Consider the following 21,013-nt stretch of genomic DNA (forward strand, 5'->3'; position numbering starts at 1 on the left):
CCAGGATTATCAAAGGTGAAGTTAGGGACAGAGATGCATTAATTAACACTAATTTGGTTAACAACAGCAATCATGACAGTTAATATCATATAGTTCAGCATTTACAATTATTATAATAACTTTTATTTATATAGCACCTTTAACATAGTAAAACATCCCAAGGTGCTTCAGAACAGTGTTACAAACTGATAAATTTGACAAGCCACAGAAGAAATTAAGGCCGATGATCAAAGTAAAATTCAATATGTACAATTAATAACAGTCTAAATTAACAGTTATTATGTATATTGTAGCCCAGCATTAGCTGAGTTTTGATTAGTAATAGTATCACAAAGTTACATTCAATGGTAAGATATAGTGCAACTTAGCAAGGTTAAATTTACAACTTTTTAAAAAATACCGGCGATTTGCCAATTCGGTCATGTGCACAACTACTAGAATCTGTAAATTAACAAAAACGTTTAAAGGAACCTTAATAAATCAAATTAAAATGTTGGCCCTGGTTGTGGTGATGCATTCCAGTCCCTCCAGTGCTCACCGGCGGTCGAGCGTGCCGGTGGACACCGTGTGCCCCATCTCCAGGGGCACCTGGGCGCAAGCACAGCCGCGGAAGAGAGACAGGCAGTCGGGCCGAATTACTCCCTCGACCGCCCTCTGCCTGGAATTGTTCATGGCCACCTTGGCCAGGAACAAGAGCAGTCCTACCAGGAGCTCCTCCGACTTACCTGCTCCCCCACCCAACCAGGTGAGGTTAAATTTACAGCATGTGCTTTGTACGATGCTGGTTAATTTTCAATATCAAGGATTTCCTTCTATGATGAGCATAAAATATACAACCTCAACCCCTATAGTAGTAGGACAGTTCAGCCCTACTGAGAGATGCTTGGGTTTTACCTTTGGGAACACCTGCGGCAAGTTGTGGACTGTAGTGGTCATCTTTCGTTGTGTCTTGTCTTAGCTTAATGAATCTGGCTCATCTGTTAGTTACTTCTCTGTATTGTTATATTGTTCCTTAACTGCGCGTGTGCTGCACTGTCAGGTGCCATCTTTCGGATGAGATGTTAAATTGAGACCTTGTCTGCCCCCTTAGGTGGACATAAAAGATCCCATGGCATTGTCTAAAAAATGGGGAGCGGGATAACCTCGGCAACTACAGGTCAGTCAGCCTAACGTCAGTGGTGGGAAAACATTTAGGGACCATAATCCAGGACAAAATTAATTAGCATTTGGAAATGTATGGGCTAATAAATGAAAGTCAGCATGGATAAATTGATTGAGTTCTTTGATCAAGTAACAAAGAGGGTTGATGAGGGTAGTGTGGTTGATGCTGTGTATATGGATTTTCAAAAGACATTTGACAAAGTACCACATAATGGACTTTTAAGCAGAATTGAAGTAAATGGGATTAAAGGGATGGTAGCAGTGTGGATACAGAATTATCTAAGGGACAGAAAGCATAGAGTATTGGTGAATAGTTGTTTTTCAAACTGGTATTCCCCAGGGGTCGGTACAGGTACAACAGGCCAAATGGGCTTCTTCTGTGCTGTATGATTATACGAAGAAGAACAGGGGAGTTCTCCCGGTGTTCTAACACTTCGTCCTAAAACAACATTTATCTCATTGATGGGTGTGGGAGCTTGCTCTGCACTGGCGAGGTTCCTACATTACAACATTGACTACACTTCAAAAGTACTTCATTATCTGTGAAGCACATTGAGACGTCCTGAGGTTGTGAAACACACCATAGAAATGCAAGTTCTTTCTTTACTCTCACTCAGAAACTCAGGCTGGTAATGAACTTTTGTTCGATTGAACACTTAACTTTTTTTATTTTCTAATTTCACTCCTAAAACTTTCTCCACTTTTGAAGACTAGATATGAATGCCCGCCATAGCTCCTTTCAACCTTCTAACTTGTCCAAAAACCTTCCTGAAACTTCCTGCTTTAGGTGGGCAAAGCATAACCATAAATACTTAAGTTTATCCTCAAGACAGTCTCACTTGTGAGAAAATAAGGCGATCAATTAAGTCATATGACGCTAGTTGAAGCTGACACCGGCCTTAATGGGAATACTAAGATGTAGCAGCCCCTGTCTGTGTCTCGAGTTTCCCAGCAGTGAAGTGTTGACTGTTTTATTTCCCCAGAATGCTTGTAGTGTTTTGTAGTACCAAGCCTTGCTGCAGATACAAGTCAAAATGGCCCAGATTTTGTTGTCAAAGCAGTGGTGAGGCTAATAGGTGAAGGGCAGATACAAATACCTAAAAGTTGCAGTCTGGTTTTGCCGCTCCACCGTTAACTGTGCAAAATTGGCATCTCACTGTCTGATTCACCACTGACGTACATTGAATGGCGTGAAGTTGCTCTATTTGCCCGGTAGATATGAACTAAATCCGCCGCACATATTTAGGGCTAGTAATTAGTAGTGCAAGTACAATTTTAACGATGTGATGAGTGTTAATAATTGCCAATCACCCTCTCTGGCACCGAACATTAACAATTGCATGTGTGGAGTCTCATTCCTTCAGGTTTTGAATTTTTTGGGTTGAATTTAAAAATGGGAGTTTTTAAATTTTAAATGTTTTTCTTATATTTTCTTTCTCGTCTCTTTTTATTTCTTAATCTAATTTTTCTTCCCCTGACTTTATTTTGCTTTCTCTACCTGATTTGATAATGAATTCATCCCCTTTAATTCACCCTCCTTCTCAGTCCTTCTGCTGTTATTTTCTCAGTCCTAAAATATGATTGATTAATGGGATACCCTGTTGCTTGGCCTGTTCACTGAGATCCCAGATGTCCTGTTTCCCTCGCTCCGCTGTTATCAGTTCACACTTTCAGCAACTTGTGTGCAAAACTGTTTTGAGCTGAAGAGTGCAGGGGCAAATCTAACTAACAACAGATGCCATTAGATGCCCTGCTATGGCAAATTCTGACCCAATTATTATTTAAATAAATCTTAAACACATGAGAGCAAAGAACTAGTGATCTGTAAGTGATGGGACTCTTTTCCCAGATGTTGAATTGTGGTCTTGTAATCACTCCCAGGAATGTACAATATTTAAAAGGGGGAAGATACTTCACTGCACCTTCCCTTCCAAGTGTGTGTCTGAACAAGATGAAGCCATTAATATATCAGTTATCCAATAGAAAATATAGTTCATTTTCTGTTATGATCTGCTGCTTTGCATCTCCTTTTCCACTCACCCCATCTCCTCTCTTTCGCCAAGATCGCCAAGGTCCACCTTGCAACATTGCCCGTTTCTGTCCCTGTCTCAACCCATCTGCTGCTGAAACCCTCACCCATGCTTTTGTTACCTCCAGACTTGACTGTACCAATGCTTTCTTGGCCAGCCTCCCATCTTCCACCCTCCATAAACCTTCTCATTAAACACTCTGCTGCCCTTATCCAAAATCGCACCAAAGTCCCGTTTACCCATCACCCCTGTGTTCGCTGACCTGCATTGGTTCCCGGTTCATCCTGGTGTTCAAATCTCCCCAATGATCTTATCCTTCCTTATCTCTGTAACCTCCTCCAGCCCTTTAACCCTCTGATAACTCTGCATTCCTCCAATTCTGGCCTCTTGTGCATCTCAGATTTCCATCGCTCCATCATTGGCGGCCATGCCTTCATTTGTCTTGGCTCTAAGCTCTGGAATTCTCTCCCTAAGCCTCTTTGCCTCTCTTCTCCGTTAAAGCCCTCCTTAAAACCTACCTCACCTGTCCCAATATCTCCTTTATATAGCTCGGTATAAAATGTGTCTGAAAACGTTCCTGTGAAGCGTCTTGGGACGTTCTACTATGTTAAAGTTGCTATATAAATGCAAGTTGTTGTTGATAAATCTTTCCTCCTGATACCTTTCTAAACTCTCCAGACTTCCTCTTGGATGGCTTATGAGGTACTCCTACCTTTATGGTTGGGTCCCAATGATGCTAAAAATGGAGACTCCATGACTATGCTTTACGATTTGCACTCTTGATCTGCCATTGCTGTTGAGCTAAGGCAGTTCATAAGATGCAGGCCTACACACTGCGCATGTGTGAACGAGGGAGCATGACTTACTAATAGTGTGACATATGCTGCTTGTTCTGGGCAAAGGAGGGAATATTTTAATATCATAATTGCAGTGGTGGTATTGTGTGTGTCTTTGTGTTTGCGCCATGCTCCTAAATAAAGGCACCAATGCAAGGCCGTCCACACATGGAATCAGGTCATTGTGTTTAGCAGGCAAAGGCAGAAGAAGATGAATCTGCAGCAGGTCACAAGACCTATGAAAATCTGGGCTAAGATGCCATTGGCAGTCTGAAGGTTGCCTGCTGCAGGTGTGCAAGGGCCAGCGATGGCAAAAGAGCTGCTCATCTGCTGTTAACACTCCCTCTGCATTACTACATTATGATCCATTTGCTCCAACAATTCTCGCACTCATCCCTCTCATTGCCTGAAGTCTTTGTCCTTTATACCCTTTGAGTTTGACATTAGTAGAGTTAATATTGCCATTTATTTGCATTTTGAGGCTTGTGATCTATATGGTTCAGTTTGTCTTGGGGTGTAGAACATCCTTTTTTTCTGCAGCACTTTCAGTAATAAGTAGCTTGTGATGTGTTCATTCCAGAAGACTTTTTAATTGTATTTTGAGTTCCGATACTGAATGTACTCGATCCTGAAGGCTCTGCAGCTGCCTGGAGGAAACTTGCCAAAGCTAGAAGTGAAAGTTATTGGGCTCTTTTAACATAGGGAGAGGGGCAGATCCCTCAAGCCCATTCAGTTAGGTTATGGCTCCATTTACCCACATTCTGAGACCATGCCTGCCAATTGTACTGACCAAGATAATGGACTTTACTCATGCAATTACCTGTGCCGCATAAAGAACCTCTACTGGTTTTACTGGACTTTTCCTGTAATCAATTTAACATGGTTTTTAAAAGATCTGTTTCTGGTTAAACGGTAATACATTTACCTCAACTGAATTGCTTTGGGATGTTTCTAAGCCTTTCTAAAAATATTTTTTGATCTTGTCAAATACACTCTTAAAATAACTACACATTTTGGATGGTTTATTATTACAACAACAACTTGCATTTATATAGTGCTTTTACCCTAATAACACGTCCCAAGGTGCATCACAGGAACGTAATCGGACAAAATTTGAAAGCCAGTTCCACTGAAGTACTGATAATGGGACTTGCTCCTTAAAGTGTTGCACATCTAAAAAAAATTTATTTATTGTAAAAACTAAATTTAGAAGGGGATTGCAGGACCAGTTTAGTTCTGTCTTGTTGTCTTGTGACATATATCTATCTACTCATTGGCTGAGATATTCTTTCTCTTCCATATTTGAAGCGACACCAGGTAAAAAATGTCTTATTTTTCCTCTCTTCCAGGCGCAGTACTGTACGTTGGAGGAAATGTGACTGGGTGATCTTGTTAACCGGCTGCGCTTAAGAAACCAGACATGGTGGATGTTGGAAAGTGGCCTGTGTTCAGCTTGCTTTCTCCGCAGGAAGTTAAATCGATTCATCAAGCCTGTGTCTTTGGTATTTCGGCTACCGAGGCTATCTACGTAACGAAAAATGATGATGTAAGACTTGGGATGGCTTTGTTTATCTCTACGGGGCATTTTCCCCATTCACATGAAGACTGTGACCGTTTTCTTTTACAAATAGCATTGATTATTGTATGATGGAAATAAATCTCCTGCTTCTAGCGATGAGAGCTGGAGTGGGCAAAGATTTCTGGCTCTCCATCTACCTCCTTGACTTGACTCGCTCCAATCATCTCCCAGTCTCAGTCGGAGGATTGACACCGTCTGACCTCTCAACTTGCAAACCAGCCAGTTTGGCGGGATGCACCCAAAAATTGCCAAACTGTCCCTTGATGGACCTCTGTGCAGGGCTGCTGATAGGGTCAACTTATGGTTTCACTGTTATGCTTGTACAGTATTGTCAGCTCTCTGTTTTAGCTTTTTTTTAAACCATAAACTTCACAACCTGTTTTTTTTTTCCTATTTTACTGTCTTTCACATTTACTTTCTATTCCCTATTTCTCTCTGTCCTTTAATCTTCTTCCCTGTAAATGCCCTCATTATTTCACACTGTTTTGGCTGTTAATATTCACACTTCACCCCCCCACCACCTTCCCCACTAATGTTTTTTTGAGTCTTCTCTCAAAATGCCTTTTTTCAGTTTGTGTTGCATATTTCTTTTGTCTTTTTTGCATCTTTGTCACCATTCATGCTTTATTTCTGCAAGTTAATCCTTCGCCTTTCTGCCACACACTCCACAGATTTACAAAGTATTTACAGCACAGAGACTGCCCATTTCGGTCCATGCCGTTGTTTATGCTCCTCATGAGTCTCCTCCCACATCTCTTCAGCTAACCCCATCAACATATCCTTCTATTCCTTTCTCCCTCAAGTACTTATCTAGCCTCCCTTTGATTGCATCTAGTATTTGCCTCAACTATTCCTTGTGGTAGCGAGTTCCACATACTAACTACTTTCTGCATAAAGAAGTTTCTCTTGAATTCCCTATTGGATTTATTGGTGACTATCTTATATTTATGGCCCTTAGTATAGGTTTCGCCCGTAAATCTACCCTATCAACCTTTTCACAATCTTGAAGACTTCTATCGGGTCACCACTCAGGTTTTTCTTTTTTTAGAAAAAGAGCCCCAGTCTGTTCAATCTTTCCTGATGGTGTAACCTTTCAGTTCTGGTGTAATTCTAGTAAATCTCTTTTGCACCTTTTCCAGGGCCTTTATATAATTTTTATAATATGGAGACCAGAACTACAGGTTTAACATAACTTCTCTGCTTTTCAATTTTATCCCTCTAGAAATGAACCCCAGTGTTATTTCTTGTTATGTTTGCTTTGTTATGGCCTTATTAACCTGCGTCGTTACTTTTAGTGATCTGTACCCTCCGATTCCTCTGTTCCTCTACACCATTTAGACATTTATTTTCCAAGGAGTATGTGGCCTCCTTATTCTTCCAACCAAAATGTATTGTCTTATCTATATTGAAGTTCATTTGCTATTTACTCACCCATTCTGCAAGTTTATTAATGTCTTTCTGTATTTTGTCACAGTCTTCCTCAGTATTAACTACACCCCCCAATTTGGGGGTGTCTTCCGCAAATTTAGAATTGAACTTTTCAATTTCCGAGTCCAAAGTGTTTTATGTAAATAGTGAACAACAGTGGCCCAGCACTGACCCTTGTGGAACCATTTCCGACCATTTGCCATTCTGAGTAACTATCTTTAATCCCTAGAAGCATAGAAACATAGAAAATAGGTGCAGGAGTAGGCCATTCGGCCCTTCGAGCCTGCACCACCATTCAATAAGATCATGGCTGATCATTCCCTCAGTACCCCTTTCCTGCTTTCTCTCCATACCCCTTGATCCCTTTAGCCGTAAGGGCCATATCTAACTCCCTCTTGAATATATCCAATGAACTTGCATCAACAACTCTCTGCGGTAGGGAATTCCACAGGTTAACAACTCTCTGAGTGAAGAAATTTCTCCTCATCTCAGTCCTAAATGGCCTACCCCTTATCCTAAGACTATGTCCCCTGGACTTCCCCAACATCGGGAACATTCTTCCCGCATCTAACCTGTCCAGTCCTGTCAGAATTTTATACGTTTCTGTGAGATCCCCTCTCATCCTTCTAAACGTCAGTGAATAAAGGCCCAGTTGATCCAGTCTCTCCTCATATGACAGTCCAGTCATCCCTGGAATCAGTCTGGTGAACCTTCGCTGCACTCCCTCAATAGCAAGAACATCCTTCCTCAGAGTAGGAGACCAAAACTGGACGCAATATTCCAGGTGAGGCCTCACTAAGGCCCTGTACAACTGCAGTAAGACCTCCCTGCTTCTATACTCAAATCCCCTAGCTATGAAGGCCAACATATCATTTGCCTTTTTCACCGCCTGTTGTACCTACATGCGAACCTTCAATGACTGATGAACCATGACACCCAGGTCTCGTTGCACCTCCCCTTTTCCTAATCTGCTGCCATTCAGATAATATTCTGCCTTTGTGTTTTTGCCCCCAAAATGGATAACCTCACATTTATCCACATTGCATATACTGCATCTGCCAGGCATTTGCCCACTCACCTAACCTGTCCAAGTCACCCTGCAGCCTCTTAACGTCCCCCTCACAGCTCACAGCGCCACCCAGTTTAGTGTCATCTGCAAACTTGGAGATATTACACTCAATTCCTTCATCCAAATCCTTAATGTATATTGTAAAGAGATGGGGTCCCAGCACTGAGCCCTGCGGCACTCCATTAGTCACTGCCTGCCATTCTGAAAAGGATCCGTTTATCCCGACTCTCTGCTTCCTGTCTGCCAACCAGTTCTCTATCCACGTCAGTACATTACCCCCAATACCATGCGCTTTGACTTTGCACACCAATCTCTTTGCGGGACCTTGTCAAAAGCCTGTTGAAAGTCCAAATACACCACATCCACTGGTTCTTCCTTGTCCATTCCGCTAGTTACATCCTCAAAAAATTCCAGAAGATTCGTCAAGCATGATTTCCCTTTCATAAATCCATGCTGACTTGGACCGTTCCTGTCACTGCTTTCCAAATGCATTGCTATTTCATCCTTAATGATTGATTCCAACATTTTCCCCACTACTGATGTCAGGCTAGCCGGTCTATAATTATCCCTTTTCTCTCTCCCTCCTTTTTTAAAAAGTGGTGTTACATTAGCTACCCTCCAGTCTATAGGAACTAAGCCAGAGTCGATAGGTTGTTGGAAAATGATCACCAATGCATCCACTATTTCTAGGACCACTTCCTTAAGTACTCTGGGATGCAGACTATCAGGCCCCGGGGATTTATCAGCCTTCAATCCTATCAATTTCCCTAACACAATTTCCCGCCTAATAAGGATATCCCTCAGTTCCTCCTTCTCACTCGACCCACTATCCCCTAGTACATTCGGAAGGTTATTTGTGTCTTCCTTTGTGAAGACAGAACCGAAGTATTTGTTCAATTGGTCTGCCATTTCTTTGTTTCCCATTATGAATTCACCTGAATCCGACTGCAAGGGACCTACATTTGTCTTCACTAATCTTTTTCTCTTCACATATTTATAGAAGCTTTTGCAGTCAGTTTTTATGTTCCTTGCAAGCTTCCTCTCGTACTCTATTTTCCCCCTCTTAATTAAATCCTTAGTCCTCCTCTGTTGAATTCTAAATTTCTCCCAGTCCTCAGGTTTGTTACTTTTACTCTCTCCCCTACTTGTGTTCTGACTTTAGTCATGAGTCTGCTATGCGCTACCTTATCGAAGGCTTTTTGGAAACCCAAATATTTTACGTCTACTCCATTACCCTTATCCACTCTATCTGTTACATTATCAAAGAATTCAATAAGGTTAGTCAGGCATAACCTTCCCTTTTTGAATCCGTGCTGACTACTTTTTCTTATATTTTCAGTCTCTAGATGTTTTTCTATTACAACTTTGATTGAGGATTCCATTATCTTTCCTACCACTGATGTTAAGCTAACTGGTCTTCTTCTATCTTCTTTAAAAAAAATAGGAATCACTTTAGCTGCTTGCCAGTCCTCTGGCACTGTTCCCTTTACTAAAGAATTTTTATATATATGTAATAGTGCCTCTGCTAACTGTTCCCGAACTTCTTTTAATATGCACGGATACAGTCCATCCAGACCAGGGGTTTTATCATCTCTAAGATTGATTAGTTTATCAATTTTAGATTTAGGAATAGTTGCTTTTGTTGCAGGAAGAGGAATTTACCCAGACTCCTTCGAGATGGTGAAAGTGCTCTATAACCACGACCAGAAGTTGATCTTAGTTGCATATCTTGACAAGTATGATCACGTTGCTCACCGAACATAATGTGCTTCTGTTGCAGGTATTTGCACTTGGGGTGAATTGCAGCAACTGCCTAGGAATTGGAGACGGTCAGAGTGTAGTTACACCAAAGAAAATAGAAGAGTTGTGTGGAAAGAAGATAATTTCTCTCAGTTATGGAAGTGGACCACATATTTTACTTGCCACTAAAGGTAAACTTAAACTCTACTGTACCAGCTATTTCCCGTATAGTTTTCAAGGTTATTGAGATGTCAGCTGTGGCTCAGTGGTAGCACCCTCGCCTCTTTTGTCAGAATGTCGAATCTCTCTCCAAGACTTGAGCACATAATTCAAGCTGATGCTTCAGTGCAGTACTGAGGGAGTGCTACTCTGTCGGAGGTGCCATCTTTCGGACGGGGCATTAAACTAAGATCCCATCTGCCCTCTTGGTGGCTGTAAAGGATCTCATGGCAACTGTTCGAAGATGAGCAGGAGAGTTTTCCTGGCCAATATTTATTCCTTAACCAACAGTACTAAAATAGATACACAAGTAAAATACTGTAGATGATGGGAATCTGAAATAAAAACAGAAAATGCTGGAAATATTCAACAGGCCAGGCAAAAACTGGAGAGAGAAACAGAGTTAATGTTTCAGGTCAATGACCTTTCGTCAGAACTGAAAAAGATTGCAGATGTAACAGGTTTTAATCAAGTTCATAGGCAGGAAAGGGGGGGGAGGGGAGGAAAGAACAAAAGGGAAGGAATGTGATTGGGTGGAAGGTAGGAGAGATTAAAAGACGAGAGAGGATCGGAGGTGGGGGGGGAAGAGAGGGGGATTCAGAGGGGGGAGAAGAGAAGATCGGAGGGGGAGTGAGAGGGAATTGAAGAAGGGGGAGGAAGAGAGAGAGGATTTGGGGGGCGAGAGAGGGAATCGGGGGGTGAGAGAGAGAGGGCATCGGAGGGGGGGAAGAGAGAGGGAATCGTAGGGGGGGAAGAGAAAGGGAATCGGAGGGGAGGGGAAGAGAGAGAGGATTTGGGGGGGCGAGAGAGGGAATGGGGGGGTAGGGGAGTGGGTGAGAGAGAAAGGGAATCGGAGGGGGGGGAGAGAGAGAGGGAATCGGAGGGGGGGAGAGAGAGAGGAAATCGGAGGGGGGGGGAGAGAGAGAGGGAATCGGGGGGGGGGGAGAGAGAGAGAGAGGGAATCGGAGAGGGGGGGAGAGAGAGAGGGAATCGGGGTGGGGGGAGAGAGAGAGGGAATCGGAGAGGGGGGGAGAGAGAGAGGGATTCGGGGTGGGGGGAGAGAGAGAGGGAATCGGAGGGGGGGGAGAGAGAGAGAGGGAATCGGAGGGGGGGAGAGAGAGAGAGGGAATCGGAGGGGGGAGAGAGAGAGAGAGGGAATCGGAGAGGGGGGGAGAGAGAGAGAATCGGGGTGGGGGGAGAGAGAGAGGGAATCGGGTGGGGGGGAGAGAGAGGGAATCGGAGGGCGGGGGAGAGAGAGAAGGAATCGGAGGGGTGGGGGGGGAGAGAGAAAGGGAATCGGAGGGGGAGAGAGAGAGGGAATCGGAGGGGGAGAGAGAGAGAGGGAATCGGAGGGGGAGAGAGAGAGAGAGAGAGGGAATCGGAGGAGGAGAGAGGGAATCGGTGGGAAAGGGGGGGGAAGAGAGAGGGAATCGGAGGGGGGACTCGATGGTGGGAGAGGGAGAGAAGGAATTGGGGGGAGGGAGAGAGGGAATTGGGGGGAGGGAGAGAGGGAATTGGGGGGAGGGAGAGAGGAAATTGGGGGGAGGGTGAGAGGAAATTGGGGGGAGGGGGGAGGAAGGGAGGGAATTGGGCGGAGGGGTGAGGGAGAGAGGGAATTGGGGGAGGGAGGGGGGGAATTGGGGGGAGGGAGAGAGGAAATTGGGGGGAGGGGGGAGGGAGAGAGGAAATTGGGGGGAGGGAGAGAGGGAATTGGGGGGAGGGGGGAGGGAGGGAATTGGGGGGAGAAAGGGAGGGAATTGGGGGAGGGAGGGGGGAATTGGGTGGGGGGAGGGAGAGTGGGAATCGGAGGGGGGGAAAGAGAGGGAGGGAATCGGAGGGGGTGGGAAAGAGAGAATCGGGGGGGGGGGAAGAGAGGGAATCGGAGTGCGGGGGAGAGAGGGGGGGAATCTGGAGGGGGAGGCGAGAGAGAGAGGAAATCGGAGGGGGGGTGGGAGAGAGAGAGAGGGAATCGGTGGGGGGGGGGAGGGGAAAGAGAGAAGGAATCGGAGGCGGGGGCAGAGAGAGAGGGGGAATTGGAGGGGGAGGGGCAGAGAGAGGGAATTGGGGGGGCAGAGAGGGAAATGGAGGGGGGGAGAGAGAGAGAGGATCAGAGGGGAAGAGAGCGAGGATTGGGGGGGAGAAAAGATTGAGAGAGGATTGGAGGGGGGTGGGGGAGAGAGAGGATCGGGGGGGAGAGAGTGAGAGGGTTGGAGGGGGGTAGGAGAGGATCGGGGGTGGGGGGAGAAGAGAGAGGATCTGGGGGGAGAGAGAGAGAGAGGATCTGGGGGGAGAGAGAAGATCTGGGGGGAGAGAGAGGATCTGGGGGGGGGGGGGGAGAGAGAGAGAGAGAGAGGATCTGGGGGGAGAGAGAGAGAGAGAGAGAGAGGGGATCGGGGGGGAGAGAGTGATAGCATTGGAGGTGGGGGAGAGAGAGAGAGAGAGAGAGAGAGAGAGAGGATCTGGGAGAGAGAGGTTCGGGGGGGAGAGAGTGGTAGTATTGAGATGGGGGGGAGAGAGAGGATCGGGGGGAGAGAGTGAGAGGATCCGGGTCGGGGGGGAAGAGAGTGGTAGGATTGGAGGTGGGGGAGAGAGAGAGAGAGAGGGTGATCGGGGGTGGGGGAGAGTCGGAATGGGGGAGGAGAGAGAGAGGGGGGGATCGGTGGGGGGGGGGGGGTGGTAAAAGAGAGAGGATCGGAGGGGAGAGGAAGTCAGGAACTCCGGGGGAGGGGAAGAGAGGAACTTGGGCAGGAGGAGGTCAGGAACATGGGGTTGGGGGCAGGGGGAGGTCAGAAACTGGGGGTGGGTGGGAGGTCGTCAGAAACTTGGAACACGGTAGGAGGTCAGGAACTTGGGCGGTGGGGGCAGGAACATGTTTAGGGAGGTAGGAGAAGGTCTCGACCTGCAAGGGTGAGCCCTGTCTGTTCCAAGTGAGCTCTGTTTTGTCAGTCAGAATGGTTCAAATGACACTTTGCAAAGTAATTGATTATGTAGGCAGGGTGGATCTAATTACACATTCTGGAGAAACTGCTCGATTTGTCTTGTCCTCCAAGGGGAGCAATCAGATCATGTCATCCAAGGGGACCAATCAGAACTTGGGTGTTGCAAATACACACGACCTTGGAAGAGGTGTAAATGGGAATAGCAAAATCATCAACAGCTGACATCTGAGAAATTGTTGAACTGAGTGTTGAGTCCGGAAGGCTGTAAAGTCCCTAATCGAAAGCTTGCGGACTGAACGGAGGTGTTCCACAAAACGATCACCCAATCTGCGTTTGGTCTCCCCAATGTAGAGGAGACCGCATCCTGAATAGTGAACAGAGTACACTAAATTCAAAGAAGTACAAGTATATCATTCTTTCACCTGGAAGGCGTGTTTGGGGCCCTGGACAGTGCGAGGGAGGAGGTAAAAGGGCAGCCGTTTCATCTCCTGCAGTTGCACGGAAGGTACCGTGGGAAGGGGAGGGGGTGTTGGGGGTGATTGAGGAATGGACAAGGGTGTTGCGGAGGGAATGGTCCCTTTGGAATGCCGAGGGGGAGCGGAGGGGTAGTTGTGTTTCCTGGTGGGATCATGCTGGAAATGGCGGAGGATAATCCGTTGAATGTGGAGGCTGGTAGGTTGGAAGGTGAGGACAAGAGGAACCCTGTCGTAGTTCTGGGCGGGAGGGGAAGGGGTGAGAGTAGAAGTTCCGGAAATGGAACAGATACGGTCGAGGGCCCTGTCAACCACGGTGGAGGGGAACCCTCTTGAGGAAAAAGGAAGACATATTGGAAGCGCTCGTGTTGGAAGATGGCATCTTGGTGGGGCGGTGCCAGGGGGGGAGGGGAGAGGTCGTCAGAAACTTGGGGCGGAGGAGGAGGTCAAAAATTGTTGGGGGAGAGGAGGCCTGAAACTTGAGCGGTGGGGGCAGGAGCTTGTTTGGGAGGTGGGAGAAGGTCTTAACCTGCGAGGGTGAGCCCTGTCTGTTCTGCCTTGTCGGCAGTCAGAATGGCTCGAATTACACTTTGCAAAGTAATTGATGCGATGGAGATGGAGAAACTGGGAGAATATAGTCCTTACAGAAAGCTGGGTAGGAGGACGTGTAGTCAGGATAGATGTGGGAGTTAGTGGGCTTATAGTGAATATTGGTCGTTCACCTATCCCCAGAAGTGGAGACAGAGAAGTCGAGGAAGGGAAGGGAAGAGTCAGCGATAGATCATGTGACGGCGAGAGAAGGGTGGAAATTGGAAGCAAAGTTAATGAAATTTTCTAGTTCTGAGTGAGAGCAGGAAATGGCATCAATACAGTCATCAATGTGTCAGAAAAAGAGGTAACGGAGGGGACTTGAGTAGGACTGGAACAAAGAATGTTCCACATATCCCCAAAAGAGGGAGGTATAGCTAGGACCCATGCGGGTTCCCATAGCAAGATCTTTAATTTGGAGACTAAAACAGATGATCTGGTGATTATCTCATTTGTGGGACCTTGCTGTACGCAAATTGGTTGCTCTTTCAGAAAGAACTTGATTGGCTGTAAAGCACTTTGGGACATCCTGGGGCCATGTAAACCATTATAGAAATGCCACCCCCTCCTACAAATCCCCTGGGAGGATAGGTGCACCAACATCAGCGTCCTCATCCAGGCTAACATCCCCAGCATTGAAGCACTGACCATACTCGATCAGCTCCGCTGGGCAGGTCACATAGTTCACATGCCAGACACAAGACTCCCAAAGCAAGTGCTCTACTCGGAGCTCCTTCACAGCAAACGAGCCAAAGGTGGGCAGCGGAAACGTTACAAGGACAGCCTCAAAGCTTCCCTGATAAAAGTGCAACATCCCCACTGACACCTGGGGGTCCCTGGCCAAAGACCGCCCTAAGTGGAAGAAGTGCATCCGGGAGGGCGTTGCACACCTTGAGTCTAAACGGCGAGAGCATGCAGAAATCAAGCGCAGGCAGCGGAAAGAGCGTGTGGCAAACCAATCCCACCCACCCCTCCCCCCACCTGTGACAGAGTCTGTGGCTCTCGTATTGGACTGTTCAGTCACCAAAGAACTCACTTCAGGAGTGGAAGCAAGTCTTCCTCGATTCTGAGGGACTGCCTATGATGAGGGATACAGAAATGCAAGTTGTTTTTCTTAACTGCACTAAATTTAGCCTGTGAGATCAGAAATAATGAGTTTAACAGCTGGCGAGATAGAGTGCTGCAATCCTCTGATGTGAATGGGCACAGCTGGAGTGAGTAAAGCTCCCCATTTTGTGCAGCTGGATGGTCTTATTTTGTTGCACATTGATGCACATGCTAAACCTTTTCTTTATAAATGTTGGATATTCATCTGTAGTTGCCAGATGGACATCTAACCTGATAGCAAATGGCTGGTATTGATAGATGACAGCAATTCTCTATTTCAACAAATGAATATGATGTTCTGAGGTGGTGATCTAAACTGTCTTGTTTGTATTAACACAAGGATTCTAGACTTTTCTGGAAATCCAGACACCTTTTGTGCTCCAAATAAAGACCTGTACAGAGGAGGCCCACATAGTGGTTGGTCTTTGAGTTAGTTTTGAAATCCTCAGCTCCCTGTTCCACCAGCTGTTTTCTTCCCTGGCTTGCAAAGGGATTGGAGTATAAAAGCAGAGAAGTCCTGCTACAAGTGTACAGGGATATTGGTGAGGCCACACCTAGGGTACTGTGTACAGTTTTGGTCTCCGTATTTAAGAAAGGACATACTTACATTGGCGGCTGTTCAGAGAAGGTTCACAAGGTTGATTCCGGAGTTGAGGGGGTTGACTTATGAAGATAGGTTGGGCCTATACTCATTGGAGTTCAGTAGAATGAGAGACATGAGAAACATACAAGATAATGAGGGGGCTCAACAAGGTGGATGCAAAGAAGATATTTCCACTCATAGGGGAAACTAAAACTAGGCGACATAGTCTCAGAATAAGGGGCCGCCCATTTAAAACTGAGATGAGGAGAAATTTCTTCTCTGAGGGTTGTAAATCTGTGGAATTCTCTGCCCCAGAGAGCTGTGGAGGCTGGGTCATTGAATATATTTAAGGCGGAGATAGACAGAATTTTGAGCAATAAGGGAGTAAAGAGTTATGGGGAGCAGGCAGGGAAGTGGAGCTGAGTCCATGATCAGATCAGCCATGAGCTTATTAAATGGCAGAGCAGGCTCGAGGGGCCAAATGGCCTACTCCTGCTCCTGTTTCTTATGTTCTTACTGATGCTGTCCCCACTGTGGTAAGAGCAGACTTCCTTGCTTTAGTCTCTTTGACAAAATGAGATGGTATTTAGTTTTTGGTGGGTGCGTGGAGGAAGAGGTTGAGTTGGGGGAGAAACATCAAAGCACAATATTCATTTAAAAATCTTTTGAGGTTCTGCAAAAAAAATCAGCTGTCAGACCAGAATCAAACGCTACATTTATGTTGCTGTACCAACTCGGGGTCTTTGTTTATATTGCTGGGCTGGAGTGGGTTGCACACACAGGATTGTGCCCTTATAAACTTATAGTTTCCAGCGGTTTAGTTGCTGGTCACATCTCCAGCAATGATGAGTACAAAACCACTTATGCTGGCCGTTAACACATACTAATAGTTGGAAATAACATCTAGATAAGCGACTGTTACCAATACGCAAAATAATTTCATTTTAAGGTGCAAGTTGAAACCATAGATTTTGCCAGTTATCAATCCCATGGAGCCATTTGAAGTCAATACTGTCCATAAAATAGCTAATTCTGCTGGGAGGGGATGAGTGCTCTGTGTGGCTGTTTCCTTTCCCTATTCTTCTGCAAAATTGCAGCCAATCCATTGGAAACATTGGGATTAGTTGTACTGCAATAGAATTCACAGCTGGAAACTCATTTGTTAACCCAGTTTGTTGGCTCTAGCCCATAAACCCCAATTCATACTCACTCTATCTCGTGTCGCTACACTGAGACACTCACTTTGCCTCATGTCGATTCCCTCAAGACACTCACTTTGTTGGCAGCTGATTCCTGGCGATATGATCTGATTGCAACACTGGAAACTGGAATGTCCCAGCCTGTGAGAGATTCCATTCACGCTGTGGGTCAGCTCCATGAATCAGGAATCGACAAGGAACGCATTCTTGTCCCCATCATGGTTCACAGTTCTACAGCGTTTCTCCTCAGCTACTCGCTGCCATTCCTGTCCCCCTCCCCACACTCAAAAAGCCGTTTTTGAGGCGGTGTCACTGCCTGAGTGTTGATTTTAGTGCCAGCAGTTAGGTGCAGCCTCAAAATGCCAAATTTGGCTTTTACACCCAAAGATGAGAGAGCAGCACTAAAAGTGGCGTTGCACACTTGTCCTCGGTGCCAATGGGGGGGAAGCTCAGGCAGCCAGCTCAATATAGCGATGGGAGGCTGCTGGCATGCGAGCTGGGAAAACGGGAAGGAAAAAACCCGAAAACTTCTCCGAACCACACACACACACGGCCCCACTGGCACAACTAGTAAATAAATGTTGAAATAAATGAGAAAAAAAACTTCCCTTGATTTCTGGGCGATTCTACCCACGATCCGCTATGTTCACACCACTTTTTGCAGGCTGTATGAGCGCCTGCGGGAAGGCCAACGTAGAAACGCAATATCGTGACAGCGGCGCCAAGGGGGCGTTGCACGCTGGATGATGTCCCCATGTGGGCATCATCCAACTAATCCCAATGTTTCCAATGGATTGGCTGCAATTTTGCAGAAGAATAGGGAAAGGAAACAGCCACACAGAGCACTCATCCCCTCCCAGCGGAATTAGCTATTTTATGGACAGTATTGACTTCAAATGGCTCTACCAAAGACCAACTCCATTTCGACGGAGGTGTGGACTGCCAATGGTAGGCCTTTGCCGCCCATCGCCAGTGTTAATGGGCAGCCTTATTAAGGGAATTTTGGCCCCGAAGTGTTTTAACAATGTAAGTGTGCAATTTTTATTTTTGCACTAAGAAAACAGAGTGGGCAGTGTGGGTGGGTGAAGGGGAGTGGCTGGGTGGGGACTAATCATTGTTCAGGATAGTCCCTGATGGAGCTTCACATGCCTTTTAAATGACCCAGAAAAAAGACCTGTCCCTCCCCAAAAGCGGGCCTGGCTGATGTCTGATTGTTAACACAAAATGGTTAATCAGTAATGACCAGGATCTGTTGCTTTGATCTTCAGGTAGCTGTTAGAGCTCATCAGTCAATTTAAAAAAAAATACTGTCATCTTTTACAGATGGAGAAACCTATTCCTGGGGCCTCAACAGCTATGGTCAGCTGGGCAATGGAGCAACTGGGCCGGGCTCATTGCCTTTCCTTGTTTCTAGCATGTTCTATAACAAGAAGGCAGTGGAGGTAGCTTGTGGCTCCAATCATTCTATGGTTCTAACAACAGAAGGGGAGGTGAGAGCTGGCCTTCTCAGTGCAATGTTTTAACGTCTCCACATTATTCTTTTGATAATGTAACTTTATTTACATGTGATTTCATTTACAGCTGTAACAATCAACCTTTTTAAAATGCAAAACATAATGTAGGTGTTGGAATGAAAAGTTGATTGGGTTTCAGTTTTGAAGTAAATTTCCTTTACAGTTGCCTTTTTCATAGAATCATACTGCACAGAAGGAGGCCATTCAACCCATCGTGTCGGCTCTTTGGTAGAGCTATCCAGTTAGTCCCAGTCCCTTGCTCTTTCCCCTGAAAATGTTTCCTTTTCAAGTACCTATCCAATTCCCTTTTGAATGTTACTATTGAATCTGCTTCCACCACCCTTTCAGGCAGTGCATTCCAGATCATCATAACTCACTGTGTAAAAAAAAATTCTCCTCATATCTCCAAATTTCGTGTTTCCTTTACCAATTAACTTAAATCTGTGTCCTCTGCTTACCGATCCTCCTGCTAGTGGAAACAGTTTCTTATTTACTCTTATCAAAACCCTTCATAATTTTGATATTAAATCCCCATCATAATTTTGAACACTTTATTAAATCTTTCCTTCTCTGCTCTAAGAACAACCCCAGCTTCTCTGGTCTTTCCACATAACTGAAGTCCCTCATCCCTGGTATCATTCTAGTAAATCTCCTCTGCACCCTCTCCAAGGCCTTGACATCCTTAGGAGCCCCATAGAAAATAGTATTCTAGCATGATTTCTACCCTGCCCCAAAGCCACGCCAAGTTCTACTGCTAGACATTATTGGGAAGGAAAGACTTCCTGTGCATAAAGGTGTGTTCACGCTGTGACCTTGCAGTAAATGCATTGATGTCGTTATGATCTTTTGGCCTCAGTGGTTGAAAAATGGTGAGGCAATTTTTGGAGGCCTCTTTAGTTGTTAATGGGGGAGAAAAACTGCTGTATTGGTTCTGGGCTCCAAATCACTTCAGAACTTCCATAGTAAAACACTTTCACCTGCAAGATCATATTTAACTTACAAACACATGTACATACACACACACACACACACACACACACACGTATGCACATACACAAAAACATGCACGGACACACGTGTGCACAAAATGCACAGATAAAACCCGCAGAGCAAAGGCGCGAACACAGGAAAGTACAGGCGTGCAATGAAAATGCAGGCGGCAAGCGCATGCACGCACACATAGTTAATATAAACTGACCAGTCAACTGAATATAGGGTGCCTGTGTGTGAAGAGCAGTCCAAGGTGTTGCATTACATATCACATTTAGTTTTGTCAAGTATGTCCCTTTCCAAGTACTGTACTACATACCCGATCTCTCTCCGCTCCTGGGCCCCGGTCTCTCCTGGGCCCCGATCTCTCCTGGGCCCCGGTCTCTCGCCCCTCCTGGGCCCCGGTCTCTCGCCCCTCCTGGGCCCCGGTCTCTCGCCCCTCCTGGGCCCCGGTCTCTCGCCCCTCCTGGGCCCCGGTCTCTCGCCCCTCCTGGGCCCCGGTCTCTCGCCCCCTCCTGGGCCCCGGTCTCTCGCCCCTCCTGGGCCCCGGTCTCTCGCCCCTCCTGGGCCCCGGTCTCTCGCCCCTCCTGGGCCCCGGTCTCTCGCCCCTCCTGGGCCCCGGTCTCTCGCCCCTCCTGGGCCCCGGTCTCTCGCCCCTCCTGGGCCCCGGTCTCTCGCCCCTCCTGGGCCCCGGTCTCTCGCCCCTCCTGGGCCCCGGTCTCTCGCCCCTCCTGGGCCCCGGTCTCTCGCCCCTCCTGGGCCCCGGTCTCTCGCCCCTCCTGGGCCCCGGTCTCTCGCCCCTCCTGGGCCCCGGTCTCTCGCCCCTCCTGGGCCCCGGTCTCTCGCCCCTCCTGTACAGTACAGTGTACATTGACTACGTTTCCATAAGCTACAGCATTGTTCAATTTTTGGAAAATTGCAGAGCCTCAAAGGTTACAGGCATTTCACACATGACAACTTCTCATCCCAAGATGTTTGCACTGTTTGAGAGTATGCTGTACCTGGTAGAATTAATTCCATTTTATACTTGATATGACATGGCTGTTGTTGCGCAATTTTGCTTTTTAAGTATTTTTCCTTGTACGTTTGCTTTGGTGACAGATTTATTCCTGGGGTTACAACAATTGTGGACAAATTGGATCAGGATCGACTGCAAGCCAGGCAACGCCACGAAAAGTAACACACTGTTTGGAGAACAAGAGGGTTGTCACTATTGCCTGCGGGCAGATATCCTCCATGGCTGTCGCAGACAATGGAGAGGTAATTATTCTTTGAGACCCATATAGAAGCCAACATTCATTGTTGCCTTGCTTGTGTCACTGTAAGGGTAATGAAGGCACAGTATAGGGAGTGAAATAAAAATGTTCTTTCTCAGTTCTGGGTTTCATACCGGTATTATCCTGGCTTAACTTGGGTGGGTGAAACCAGCATTGGTTTTCCCTTGGGTTCAGTTACTAAGTTAGAGGCGATGGTGTCCACGGGTGAAGAGCAGTCAAGGGTGTTTTCCCTCAACTGCAGGTCCGTAATCAGTAGAACACAAAACTGCCTGTGGTAAGAT

The 21,013-nt window shown here is 46.3% G+C and overlaps 1 protein-coding gene across 6 annotated transcripts in view; it reads left to right on the plus strand.

The window, feature by feature from the left end:
• rcbtb1 (regulator of chromosome condensation (RCC1) and BTB (POZ) domain containing protein 1) overlaps positions 1-21,013 on the plus strand; it is a 77,418-nt gene that overhangs the window by 13,634 nt on the left and 42,771 nt on the right. For 4 of the 6 annotated variants that reach the window (XM_070894030.1, XM_070894027.1, XM_070894029.1 and 1 more), the window contains exons 2-5: positions 5,377-5,573; positions 9,884-10,034; positions 18,275-18,441; positions 20,557-20,715. In XM_070894030.1, the coding sequence (XP_070750131.1) occupies positions 5,448-5,573; positions 9,884-10,034; positions 18,275-18,441; positions 20,557-20,715 (603 nt within the window). In that variant the 5' untranslated portion in view covers positions 5,377-5,447. Of the gene's footprint in view, positions 1-1,090; positions 1,157-5,376; positions 5,574-9,883; positions 10,035-18,274; positions 18,442-20,556; positions 20,716-21,013 lie in introns of all 6 variants that reach the window. The other 2 variants (XM_070894028.1, XM_070894031.1) reach the window with 1 other exon arrangement.

The sequence above is a fragment of the Pristiophorus japonicus genome, chromosome 11 (assembly GCF_044704955.1).
Source record: "Pristiophorus japonicus isolate sPriJap1 chromosome 11, sPriJap1.hap1, whole genome shotgun sequence".
NCBI lineage: Eukaryota > Metazoa > Chordata > Chondrichthyes > Pristiophoridae > Pristiophorus > Pristiophorus japonicus.